At 42.3% G+C, this 14,404-nt stretch overlaps 1 protein-coding gene across 1 annotated transcript in view; it reads right to left on the minus strand.

The window, feature by feature from the left end:
• Window positions 1-14,404, minus strand: part of LOC109909631 (piezo-type mechanosensitive ion channel component 2) — a 188,537-nt gene that overhangs the window by 112,862 nt on the left and 61,271 nt on the right. The window contains exon 4 of the mRNA XM_031795307.1: window positions 12,356-12,398. Coding sequence (XP_031651167.1) covers window positions 12,356-12,398 — 43 coding nt within the window. The remainder of the gene's footprint in view (window positions 1-12,355; window positions 12,399-14,404) is intronic.

Genomic DNA, 14,404 nt, shown 5'->3' on the forward strand with positions numbered 1-14,404 from the left:
TATGCCAAGGACCTCACGATACAATATTATCACAATAATTAAAGTCGGGAGTTTACATACACCTTAGCCAAAGACATTTAAACTCAGTTTTTCACAATTCCTGACTTTTAATCCTAGTAAAAATCCCATGTCTTAGGTCAGTTAGGATCACCACTTTACTTTAAGAAAGTGAAATGTCAGAATAATACTAGAGAGAATTATTTATTTCAGCTTTTATTTCTTTCATCACATTCCCAGTTGGTCAGAAGTTTACATACACTTAATTAGTATTTGCCTTTAAATTGTTTAACTTTGGTCAAACGTTTCAGGTAGCCTTCCACATGCTTCCCACAATAATTTGGGTGAATTTTGGCAACTCCTCCTGACAGAGCTGGTGTAACTGAGTCAGGTTTGTAAGCCTCCTTCCTGACTGATGTCTTGAGATGTTGCTTCAATATATCCAAATAATTTTCCTCCCTCGTGATGCCATCTATTTTTCGATGTGCACCAGTCCCTCCTGCAGCAAAGCACCCCCACAACATGAAGCTGCCACCAGAGGACAGTTCTCAAAAAGTACGATATTTGTCCCCATGTACAGTTGTAAACCGTAGTCTGGCTTTTTTATGCCGGTTTGGAGCAGTGGCTTCTTCCTTGCTGAGCGGCCTTTCAAGTGAACCTAGTATAGAAATGCCAAAGTTCAAAGCACCATCATAGAGTATGTGAACTGTTGGATCGTGTATTAAAGCAGACACTAGTGAGCCAGGATTCACCACGTAAAACATCATGTTTCATTCACAGACTAAACAGTAGCTGTTACAGAATCAAACCAAATCTGAAGATATGGGTCAGAGACTTCCTTCTAAATTTGATTCGATACAGGAATAGGATTCTATCCAGGAATTTCACACAATAGTCAGCTGCCCTTTGAACAATCGTGAGGGGATGTCGATATGATGAAGAGGAAATCGGAGGCGGGCCTTACAGTACAGTAGACAATGAAACAAGAGTAGATGACACAAAAGCCCAGTTTGACTTGAGCATGTTGCATGCACAAAGATCAGATTGCGAGCATGATCCTAAGATTATCTCCATGTGAAAGGAAACGAAAGATCATTTTACCTCGACACTCTCAAAGAGGAAGAGAGGACATAATTGCTGCCCAGAAGCCACGCCAGAGATCACAAAGCTGATGTAGCTTCCTTTACACGTACATCCCTCACAACAAACCTCCATTCTCATGTTCTTATTCTAGGGGCGAAAGCTGAAGAACATACACACATCCAGGTACTTTCCGCAGGTCCTGGAGTTGTAGGCAAATTCGTGGAAAACAGAAAGGAAAAGGCTGCACACTGCTGTGTCACGCCCTGATGTGTTTCACCTGTCCTTGTGCTTATATTCACCCACTGCAGGTGTCACCCATCTTCCCCATTACCCCCTGGGTACTTATACCTGTGTTTTCTGTCTGTCTGTTCAAGTTCGTTTGGTTCGTTCAAACCTACCAGCGGTTTCCCTTGCCCGTCTTTGCTATAGTCCCTGTTTTGTAGCTTCGCGGTTTTGACCTTACCTGCCTGCCCTGACCCTTCCTGCCTGCCTGCCTGCCCTGACCTTGCCTGCCCTGACCTTACCTGCCTGCCTGCCCTGACCCTTCCTGCCGTCCTGTACCTTTGTCTCTACTCTGGATTAGCGACCTCTGCCTGACCTGACCCTGAGCCCACATGCTGTTCCGGTGCCTTACACCCTCTCTGGATTATTGACCCCTGCCTGCCTTGACCTGTCGTTTGCCTGCCCCTATTTAATGAATAAACTTCTGTTTCTTCTGCACTGTCTGTACCTGGGGTCTGCACCTGGGGCGATAGGTGATAATTATTTATAACAATGTTTTAACCCTTAGTTCTTCATCAGGCATCCTTATTCTAGGGGCAACATATTTCCTATGGGAAACACAGTTCAGCTTTAATTCCCATAGTATTTTATTTAGTTTAGTCGTTTACTTTTTTGAGGGAGGGGTTACAGGTACAAATAAACACTAAAAGAAATGCATACAAAAATAACCCCCAAAATTACCCCAACCCAACCCCCCCCTCCCCCCTAAGTCCACCTCGAACTTGCCCGAAAACCATGGCTCCCACTCCGCTTAGCCCCCCCCCACCTCCCCGAAGAAAGCATGCCTCCCACCCATTCCACCAAGGTTTCCCATCAGTCCCCCTTCCACCCATCCAACCCGCGAGTCTCTCCCCACAAACCCCCACCAGTCCTCAATTGCTTCTTGACTAGTACCATTCATTCTCAGACGATAATTCTGTTATAACTTCTAATAGTAACCTGGGAGAGGGTTAAATGGGAGAGGGTGAGGTGGTTACCAACATTTTGTTTCACAACAGTGCTACCTGACAGCAGTAATCTTCTCTGATTGATTGAGAGATTCAAGGGGCTATCATCGGTAAGTAACATAAAAGATGCAAAGCATTGGATATTTAAATTCATACACCACAAAAACAAATGGTTAACTTTGTCCCAGAGGCATTTAACTGCAGGGCACTCTCACATCATATGAAGGGATGTGTCTACCTGCTTTATTGGACACAATGAACAGTTGGCAGTTGGGGCCAATTTCATTGTAAAACATATTCTTGGTGTTAAATACAGTCTGTGAACAAACTTAAAATGTATAAATTGCTGGTTCGGATTATGGGATGCCAAGGTCCTATTTTTCCATATTCTGTTCCTATTAAAATGGTTGTTCAGATTCAATTACATCTGTTAACCACCATTTTTTAATGGCTAGCTCAGAATATGAGCTTTACAAAAGATATTTGTATAAAAGAGAGATCAGTCCTTTCGGGAGTCCAGATCATTTATTTATAAATCCCATCATTGGATGGTTCGGTAGTTGGGTTTCCCAAGGGACTCCAGACCAGCATAGATGACCTAAGTTGTAAATACAGAAAACATTATTTGCCTGGTAATGTGCATGTATCTTGAAATGTTCTCAAACCATTAGTGTCCATGATATCGGTAAGGGTACGGATTCCACATTTGCAAATGGCCGCCCTTCAGATCGCAAGGAACTATTTTGAAATATTGGAGTAGGGATATGCCATTTTCATTCCCAGTTACATCTTATTTTCAATTTTGCACCAAATAGAACCTGTGTGAGCATTAATAGGACATAAGCGTAGTTTATATTGTTTAAGGTATATATCAGGGAAGACCACCTCTTCCTGAGCAATAGGAGACACCATATTACTGTAATGAACACGATAGGAGAGAGAGCTGGTTTCAAGCACAGGGACCACAGGAGGAGGCAGGTAGCTGGGTCCAGGGTCCAGGCAGAAGGTCATACACAGGAGGAGGCAGGTAGCTGGGTCCAGGGGCAGACAGAAGGTCATACACAGGAGGAGGCAGGTAGCTGGGTCCAGGGTCCAGGTAGGTCATACACAGGAGGAGGCAGGTAGCAGGGTCCAGGGGCAGGCAGAAGGTCATACACAGGAGGAGGCAGGTAGCTGGGTCCAGGGGCAGGCAGAAGGTCATACACAGGAGGAGACAGGTAGCTGGATCCAGGGGCAGGCAGAAGGTCATACACAGGGGGTCCAAAAGGCAACAGTACAGGCAGGGAAAAGGCTAGTAACATAGTCCGGAGATCAGGCAATAGGTAAATAACAGGGTATCCGATAGGCTAAAGTACAGGCAGGGAATAGGCAAAAACTATCATACACTGGAGGATTAACTCATGGGAAAACCAGCGCTCTGAAAGCCATGTGTCACAAAACAAACAATACCTCACAGTGACGGGGTGCAAAGAACTGAACTAAATAGTGTGTGATAATGACATACAGGTGTGTGAACAGGTGATCAGAATTCAGGTGATTGGGATCTGGAGAGTGAGCTGCGTTCAGGGGATCTAGGTGTTTGAGGGTGTGAGTTGGAAGCAGACTTTACACTAACATTGTTTAAGGGATATATCAGTGAAGACCACCTCTTCCCGAGCAATAGGAGACACCATATTTCTCTATGTACTCAGCCAGGGGGCGGAAGAATCATGTCTGAAGCAATTCAGGATGGAATGAAATGTTAGTGCCAATTTAAAGTTTGGTACGGATAGTCCTCCTACATTATTTCCCTCTTTGTAAATGTATTCATTTTATCTGGGATTGTGTACCTTGCCATATACATTTTAAAAACGCACTATCAATTTTATCCCAGAAGCCAGAAGGTGGAGCCATGGGAAGCATTGAACTACAGAAATTCAACCGAGGCAATATATTCATTTTGACAACAGATTTTCTTCCAGTTAAAGCAACTGAGACATTATTCCATCTTCTGAGGTCGGATGGAATTGATTTGAGCATTCTGTTAAAGTTGAAGGCAATGGTTTTATCTAAGGAAGGAAATACTATATATCTTCTCCCAATTTTTTTAAATGGAAAACAATTGGGATTCCATAATTAGAGATGTAGGGCTGATTTAGTTAGATACATTTATAGCTTGAGATGAAGCTGAATTTATCTATGATCTTCAATTAGTTTGGGAGCAATTGAGATACATTGTCTAGATAGTAAAATAATGAAATATCGTCTGTGCAAAATGAGATGAAGTGATAAGTAGATTTTTGGGGAAATTGGTGTTATTTCCTTAGATTGACGAATTTCCTTGGCCAGAGGTTCTGTGGATAATAAAACTAGCAAAGGCGAAATTGAGCTTTTAATAAAAGCTAAATTAGGGCTGTATTCACATCTCTCACAGATCAACCTTTGTAAATGGCTGCATTAATCATATGGAGCAATAGCGGACCAAATTGATTCCAACATTTTAAATGGACTTCAGGAGGAATTACCATCCCATTGTCTTTATTCATGCTATCCAATGCCCTTTATTCATGCTATCCAATGCCCTTTATTCATGCTATCCAATGCCCTATTAAGTTCATTGAGAGAGTTTTGGGCTCCCAGAAAGGTGGCTTCCTCTTTTGAGAGAAGAGGGGTTCTTAATTATTTTTGAAAGTACTTGATCTGGCTTGGTGTGGATTTAGGAGGCTCTTGGCTCTTTTAGGAGATTCTGAAATATGAATTTGGCAGTAGTAAGTCTGGTGGTCAGACAAGCTCATATGTCGAATTTCAATTTTTTTTATGGAACAAAATAGAGATATATTTTAATATAGTTTAATATAGTAGATAATAGTATGAAATCGATTCATGAGAATCTAATTTGAGTAGAAAATATACTGTTTTACTTTAGAATTGTGTACTCGCCAGATATCAATGAGGTTGTAAACACAAAGTACATGCTGGAGAGTCTTGGTTGCGTGTGGATTGTAGTTGGTCTTATTAAATGTCCAAAATGGAATTCCTGTCTGTCCCAATAACCAGACAAAATTCAGTTAATCCCAACAATAAAACGTAGGATCATAAGTCAAAAGTCATTCTACCTTCTTGGTAGAACCTTTACCCATGATCATCATTTTGAGTTTCTTACAGTATGGTTACACCTTCATTTTTGCATGGGGCTAATAAAAAAGGTGCCATTTTGTCCAATTGGTTCTCTATTCTATTCTGAGTCCTTTTGGAACAGGTGTGTTCCTTGGAGCATTGGTATATGTGACTCGTTTTAGGATACTAAGCAAATGTTGCGCGTCACTACATCACAGGAGAAGCATTTCAAAGTTTTATTTTTGGGGGGGGGGCAGAAATGCCTTCTGGAACATGTGAACGTTCATGTGCCTTAATAACAAACTTGTATGTCATCTGTAAATAAAAATACAATTGTTATATTATGAGCCTAGTTGGTTTAGCCACAGAGAAAGACAAGAACCTTTCCGCTAGCCTTTATTGGCTGAGATAATGGACATGCCAAGAGATGAGTTCGGATTCGTCTGTCATGTAGCACGCGTCTGTCTATAACATGAGCTGCTCAGTATGTGTAGGTAATGCTTTCTAACAAGGTTTTTTTGAAAGATATCATGAAGAACTGCAAAAGTGTTGCTATTGCTCTCCACTTTCTGGAGGAGCGAGTTTTGAAATCGGTGGAATGCCCGGTGGAAGTAGAGTATGACAGCTAGTGAGATGGAGAAAGTTCAAATATGCAGAGGGAGTCAAAAAGAGAACACACCTGTCTCCGGATTACATCTTCAAACTAAGGACAACCATGGCAACCGTGACAGATAAGGAGAATCATTCATCCATGTATTTGGGTAAGAGAGTCTAGCTACTGCAGCTACATTTTCAGATATTATACGTTTCTAATTTTGTCAGAAAGTCGTTTTAAATCATGTTAAAGCGTACTGTTAGCTACTGTAACTAGCTAACGTTAGTTGTCTGGCTCGCTAGCTAATGTTACGTGTATGATCTGTGTAGTAATATTACTCATATCTCAGAGCCATTTGCAGTCCTAGTTATAGCCTAATGATCTAGCCTAAACAATTTAACCCATAGGGATTCAATGTGCTGTAGCCCCACAAGGAAGCATTGTTCATTAATTGCAGAGAAGCCATCGTTGTCTAAATGTCCTGTACCATAGGCAATATAATTATAATGAAGTCCAATGTTCAGCATTAATAATAATAATAATAATAATAGTGTTCATTTTACTCAATTGAGGGGGTTTCCTCATCATTGACTTATGCTGAGAGCAGCATCACAGCCACAGGCGAAACTGCATGACTGATTGTATATGGATAGCATAATATTGAGCCAGTCAAATTGGGGTTAGCCTAGATCTGTCGGTTCCTCCCCTTGTGTGTTGGGCTTGATGTGCTTCTCCAAGAAGCCTTGAGCCTCCTTGGCAGTGGAAAACCTATGTGTTGTATTCTGAATAATTTCCGAGTGATTCTATTATCTTTTTTAGGAGATTGATTTCCCCTTCTAGCTTTAGTTCAGGCTGATTCCAGGTCATGGATTTGCCTATCTGTCACATCGGCCGCTGTCTCCAAACTTTACACTTCAGTTGAGTAGGTATCCACTTTAGAAGTGAGCAGTGTAAGATATGAATGTATCAGTTTTAATTGCAAGTGGAGGGCAGGGGTAATTCCCTCAAGAACAATCACTTGGATGGTAGTGGCCAACTCTTTTCTGACCATCGATCAAGAGGACCCAGCTCTTACAACAAAGGCTTCCAAAATCCAAGCCAATTCATTTCACTCTACTGAGGGGAACACAACAGCACATGTGCGCTACAGTAAATACATCAAAGTCTAACTTACAGTTGAGGTTTTAAATTTGATAGGAAAGGTTGTTCTGGATTTAAAGCTAGAAATGTGGATGATAGAGAGCCTTCATAGTCTGGGTCAGTGACTGTCTGCCTCACACTAACATATGGAGATTATAACACAGCACAGACAGACAGTCAGTCATATTACGTCAACTGCTACTGCTTCTGCTTAGCTGTAACCTCCAGCCAGTTACTGTAACGGCGTTCTTCGTTTGTTGAAAGAGAGTCGGACCGAAATGCAGCGTGGTGGTTAATCATGTTCTTTAATGAAGAAAAGTGACGATACATGAAATAACTAATAAATACAAAAAACAACAAACGGAACGTGAAACTATATACAGCCTATCTGGTGAAACTACACAGAGACAGGAACAATCACCCACCAAATACAAAGCGAACTCAGGCTACCTAAATACGGTTCCCAATCAGAGGCAACGAGAAGCACCTGACTCTGATCGAGAACCGCCTCAGGCAGCCAAGCCTACACTCGACACACCCCTAATCAACCACAATCCCAATGCCTACAAAAACCCCCAATACGACAACCAAATAACCCATGTCACACCCTGGCCTGAACAAATAATTAAAGAAAACACAAAATACTAAGACCAAGGCGTGACAGTTACAAACAGGAGCCGCACACACACACACGCGCACACACACACACACACACACACACACACACACGCACACACACACACAGCCTCTTCCCAGCCAGGTTAAATTACAGGTGTCTGACTGAGACACAACATCACACGGGGAGGCTGTTGAAAAGAAAAGTACTGTAGATGACACATACTTCTTCACCGTAAAATAATATGTCAAACTAATAGTCAATGAGGGCTAGGCCAGTAACCAGTGATTTGTTAAGAGAAATGTAGAAATGTACAACTGGCCTCATACATCTGAGATTGTGACCTTTCATCACAATAACATAGACATTCTGGTTTCCCAATATAAAACAAATTGTCATATTCATTTGAAGCCTCTTTAGCCCGTAATGGTCCTCCCTCGGTACAGTCGCTCTCAGTCTTGCTTTCCAGTGTTGTATGTACAGTAATGTGAAACCCGGAGCTTCATTCTAAGGCCAGGCCACTCCAATCACTCAGTGGGCTCCACAGGTTCCTGTCTGGTACACATTCATCAGCGTCACTCACCTGCCTCCCAGACTCACACAATGCAATAGGAGGAGAGGTGCCGTGGCAGCAGCAGTAGACACCTGAGGGGCCGCACGCTGACATACCAGACATGATCCAATGACGTGTTCTAATGTCTATCATCACCTTCATTCTCTAGTTTTCGTCTCTCACACCTGTGATCATTTTGTTTACAGTGTGGCATCGCAGGTTGCAAATATCTGTGTAGGATTTCTATAGAGCAGGGATGTCAAACTCACTTTGCCCCAGGGAACACATATGGTTTTCAACAAGGTCTGGAGGGCCGGAGCTGAAAATGTATTGTATTTCCACGGCGTCAAAATGTTTATCCATAATTTTGGGAATTTCCAACGCTCCCCGATTCTCTATCTTTAATTTCTGAGATTAGCTGGAAACGATCAAGAAACTGTATGAATGCAGTAGGTCTATTATCATTTCTACACAGTTTAAAGCATATTGACTTTGCTCCCACCACCAAAGAAATACAATAAATAAGTACAAATAAATGTTTCAACTCAAAGCCCCCACGGACCAGATTAGACATCCTCATGGCCCTTATGTTTGACACACCTGTTATAGAGTGTGCGAAAAGATATCAACAAGGCCATTAGGCTAAGCCCATATCTCAACAGAGGTAATCAAGATTCAGTCCTGCTAATTTCCCAAACAGACAGAGACAGACAGACAGACAGACAGACAGACAGACAGGGAGCCAAGGGAACAGCTGTCATAGTTACCCCCCCCCACCCCCCACCAGACAAAATAATAATTATCCCCTGAGGAATGCCAGTAGCTTCCCTCATGGCGGCAAAATGACTCTAAGCATTAAGGTTGGCCCTTGCCCCTTCAGCTGTTGCTTTAACCAAGTGAGCAGTAACACTTTCAATACTGGGCAGGTGACATCACAGCACCTGTGGCTACGGATCACCTTGGAAACCCTGTAATGGTCGTGCTAATTAGCCTCGCGGCACAGCGCGGAAGACTGGGACGATTTACTATTTTTACACCACATGTGGCATAAGGATATGAGCGACAGTTAAACAATCGTAATGTCTGTGAACCCGGCGGCCGCACCAACCATAATAACAGCCGATGCTGGGAAAATAAACGCCCACTACAATCGTCATGACACAATGTAGTTTGGGTGCAGACTTGAGAAAACACCAAACCTCTGCTTTGGCTGAGTCTATTATTTTACGCCTGGCCGTTCCAGCTAAACACAGCTTGGGACGAGGCACATATCTCGCTTTCACGCATACGAATGCATCAATAAAGCATTGGACAGTGTGTAATCATGACTTAACCCTCGTAGTGAATGAGACGTCTGTTTTCTAACCATAATATGCCTGGAAGGGAGAAAATGGACTGACATCTGTCAATACTTTGTTTGGATGTCCGTATTTAGACATGGGATTATATTTGACATTTAGATTTTTTTATATATTATATTTGGGAGAATGGCAGATGCTGTGGTCACAATATGTCTGTCTGTTGTGGTCCCGATGTCTGTCTGTTGATGTTATGTCGATCAAAATGTATCTGTCTATGTTCACAGAAAGCAGCATCACAAATCCACATTAAAGGTAAAGTCTGGGATATTTCCTGCTGTTAAATGGTCATTTCAATGAATCATATAAACCCATTGAAATACACTACATGACCAAAAGTATGTGGACATCTGCTCATCGAACATATCATTCCAAAATCATGGGCATTCATATGGAATTGGTCTCCCCTTTGCTGCTATAACAGCCTTCGCTCTTCTGCGAAGGCTTTCCACTAAATGTTGGAACATTGCTGTGGGGACTTGCTTCCATTCAGGTCGGGCACTGATGTTGGGCGATTAGGCCTGGCTCACAGTCAGCGTTCCAAGTCATCCCAAAGGTGTTCGATGAGGTTGAGGTCAGGGCTCTGTGCAGGCCAGTCAAGTTCTTCCACACCGGGGACATTGTCATGCAAAATCAGGTAAGGGCCTTACCCAAATTGTTACCACAAAGTTGGAAACACAGAACCGTCTAGAATGTCATTGTATGCCGTAGCGTTACGATTTCCCTTCATTGGAACTAAGGGGCCTAGCCTGAACCGTGAAAAACAACCCCAAACCATTATTCCTCCTCCACCAAACTTTACAGTTGGCATTATACATTCAGGCAGGTAGCGTTCTCCTGGCATCTGGCAAACACAGATTAATTCGTCAGACTGCTAGATGGTGAAGTGTGATTCATCACTCCAGAGAACACATTTCCACGCATTTCCACTGCTCCAGAGTCCAAGCTTTACACCACTTCAATCGATGCTTGGCATTGCGCATGGTGATCTTAGGCTTGTGTGAGGCTGCTCGGCCATGGAAACCCATTTTATGAAGCTCCCGACAAACAGTTCTTGTGCTGACGTTGCTTCCAGAGACAGTTTGGAACTCGATAGTGAGTGTTGCAACCGAGGACAGATGATGTTTACGCGCTACACGATTTAGCACTCGGCGGGTCGCATTCTGTGTCCTTGCGCGACCAAACACTTCCCGCCTGAGCCGTTGTTGCTCCTAGACTTTTCCACTTCACAGTAACAGCAGTTACAGTTGACCAGTTACAGAAGCTCTAGCAGGGTAGACATTTGACTAACTGATTTTCTTTTTTTACATTTATATTTTACCTTTATTTAACCAGGCAAGTCAGTTAAGAACACATTCTTATTTTCAATGACGGCCTAGGAACAGTGGGTTAACTGCCTTGTTCAGGGCCAGAACAACAGATTTTTACCTTGTCAGCTCAAGGACTCGATCTTGTAACCTTTTGGTTACTAGTTCAATGCTCTAACCACTAGGCTACGCTGTTAGTCTATTGAGATTTGATGGCTGTGTGCTCGATTTTATACACCTGTCAGCAATGGTTGTGGCTGAAATAGCCGAATCCTCTCATTTTAAGAGGTGTCCACATACTTTTGTATATATAGTGTATCAAGACAGTGGCTTTTTTTTGCATGCTACCTGAGATGTGAAACAGATAAATGTCACATGTTTGTGTGACGTCATTACGTCCAGTTGTTTTTATCGATCCACTGAAAACCCACCATAGCAGGCAATTGTTGCATCTATTTTCAATGCACACTTTCTAAATGTCAACAAAAAAATCTCTGGAAAAAAAGTGAATGGAAACATAGCTAAAGTCACGGTCCTGACAGAACCATTGCTGAGCAGCAGGGCCTATGGATGACTCACTTGGGAAAACACACTCGTCTGTGTGCTGCGATTAAGCCCCACCAGAGTGATGAGAATGGAACCTGGACTGTTTGTGTTCAGCCACTGTTTTTGAACTTGTGTATTTGCATGTAAACTTAAACGTAATCTTTCAGTTGAGCTCAATTGAACATCTTCAGTACTGTGACACTATGCCTTAGAATGCATAGTTGTGATGTACATTAGAATACGTCAACTTTCTTGTCCTATGTAAGGGGTGGGAGGATACTCACCCCTTACCCACACAAAAACAAAAAATATATATATTAAACTAGACAAGTCAGTTAAGAACAAATTCTTATTTACATTGACGGCCAACACCGGCCAAACCCGGACGACGCTGGGCCAATTGTCCGCCGCCCTATGGGACTCCCAATCATGAAATTGAACCAGGGTGTCTGTAAACACTGAGATGCAGTGCCTTAGACCCCTGCGCCGTGAATATATATACAGTGTATTGCAAATTAGCAAAATGTATGATATATTACAAATTCTAATTTGTTGTGGCTAATGATAGCTAACATTAGCTAGGCTAGGCGCAGGGTTTAAGGTTAGGAGTTAGGATAAAGGGTTAGGGTTAGGAGTTAGGATAAAGGGTTAGGGTTAGGAGTTAGGATAAAGGGTTAAGGTTAGGAGTTAGGATAAAGGGTTAGGGTTAGGAGTTAGGATAAAGGGTTAGGGTCAAGGGATCTGAATACTTTCCGAATGCACTGTATACAAATTAAACTGTGCTATATACACTAGTAGACTAGTTTGATTCAATGTAAAAGCATTGGTCTCTTACCTTTCCAAGCCCAGCTGTCGCACCAACTTCTCCCATGTTGAACCTGCAAAAAAGACAAAACATAGACGTCTAAATCTTCATTCAACAGAGTGGACCATTATTCAAAACTCTTGAGATGGATTCAAGATGGTGACTGCCCAAATGGCATGCCTTCCTGAAGCACTTTATGTTAACCTGCAGAGCCTCCCTATTATTCAGCAATGAGCGTTGAAGACCTGAGCAACATTAGCATACACTGAAAAAAGTGCATGCTATCTATTTTTGGACTGGATACACTTTCTATGGACACACCGGGGTGCAAACACACTTCTGACACCAATGTGGCATATCTTTTCAAATGATTCACAGATTACATACATGAAGAATTGAATCTTGAATCCAGTGGTTTCACATGCACACTGACCCTCATTATGACAGTAACACAGGTCTAAACCAAATGTTAGTGAAGGTGAACCGCACAAACACACACTCACACGGGGGCGGCCATGCACCTCGACAGCCTCTTGGAACACACTCCGCCTCACAGTAAGCTGTCATCCTCTGTGACTCACACGACTCATGCAATTAGCAATTATTCCTTCTCGCGCTCCTCTCTTCCCTTCTCCTCCCTCTTGTTTGAACATACTTCAGACCGAGTGTGTTTATGACATGCAACTCTGCTGTACATTGATTTAATGACGCGGGTCAAATCAAACTACCTTTTTATTTTCTTGAAAGTCTTTGAGCTGATGGGCTTTTTGTTTCCAAGGGACATTTCCATGTATGCGAAAGGCCCCCTCCGGGTGAGAGAGTTGGGATTTACAGCTGTCTTACAGCTAAGTGCGAACTCCCAACTCACTGCCCCCGCACCCCTATCCTCCCATCTGATCTGAGGATAGTTACTCTAACGACAGATCAATGAGTCAATGCTAATTAGCTCTGTCGTCAGCTCATTAATTGCCTGGCTATAGGCCCTCCACGGATGAGAAAACATGTTCTCGACTGAGATGGCTAAACGTCCTGTTTAAAAAAGGAATTTAACTGCAATAGTTACAGTACTATATGCTGAGGAAGTCATTTCTGTACTTAAGTTAAATTCATTCAACTTTATCAACAATATATTTCTCAGTAACACCTTACTTTAACTTGCCCTTATACTTATGTAACTACACAGTAATAACTGTAGTAAGGACCCTGCATTAACACGTACTGTAGTTACATATTAACCGCTTTGTAATTGAGTTGAGCTATTTCTATGAGGGATTAGTTAACATTCTAGTCACTATTCTCAAAATTGAACCTCTCTGGCTCAGCTGTTTTGATGCCAGCTACCAGCAAGAATAATGAACAAAAATATAAACGCAACATGTAAAGTGTTGGTCCCATGTCTCATGAGCTGAAATAAAAGATCACAGAAATATTCCATACGCACAAAAATCTTATTTCTCTCAAATTCTGTGTCCACATTTGTTTACATCCCTGTTAGTGAGCATTTCTCCTTTGCTAAAATAATTCATCCACCTGACAGGTGTGGCATATCAAGAAGCTGATTAAACAGCATGATCATTACATACGTGCACCTTTTGGACAATAAAAGGCCACTGTAAAATGTGCAGTTTTGGCACACAATACAGTTGATTTGCTGACTGCAGGAGTGTCCAACAGACTTGTTGCCAGATAATTAAATGTTAATTTCTCTACCATTAGCCGCCTCCAACATTCTTTTAGAACATTTGGCAATACATCTAACTGGCCTCCAAACCGCAGACCAGGTGTAACCATGCCGGCCCAGGACCTCCACATCCGGTTTCTTCACCTGTGGGATCGTCTGAGACCAGCCACCCGAACAGCTGGTGAAACTAAGGAGTATTTCTGTCTGTAATGGTGGAAAACTCATTCTGATTGGCTGGGCCTGGCTCCCAAGTGGGTGGGCCTGTCCAGTCATGTGAAATCCATAGATTAGGAACTAATGAATTTATTTAAATTGACTGATTTCCTTATATGAACTATAGCTAATTAAAATAATTAATATTTTTGTTCAATTTACGTTTCTCTCTGATGGATACATCA

Source organism: Oncorhynchus kisutch, linkage group LG18 (assembly GCF_002021735.2).
Source record: "Oncorhynchus kisutch isolate 150728-3 linkage group LG18, Okis_V2, whole genome shotgun sequence".
NCBI classification, from domain to species: Eukaryota; Metazoa; Chordata; class Actinopteri; order Salmoniformes; family Salmonidae; genus Oncorhynchus; species Oncorhynchus kisutch.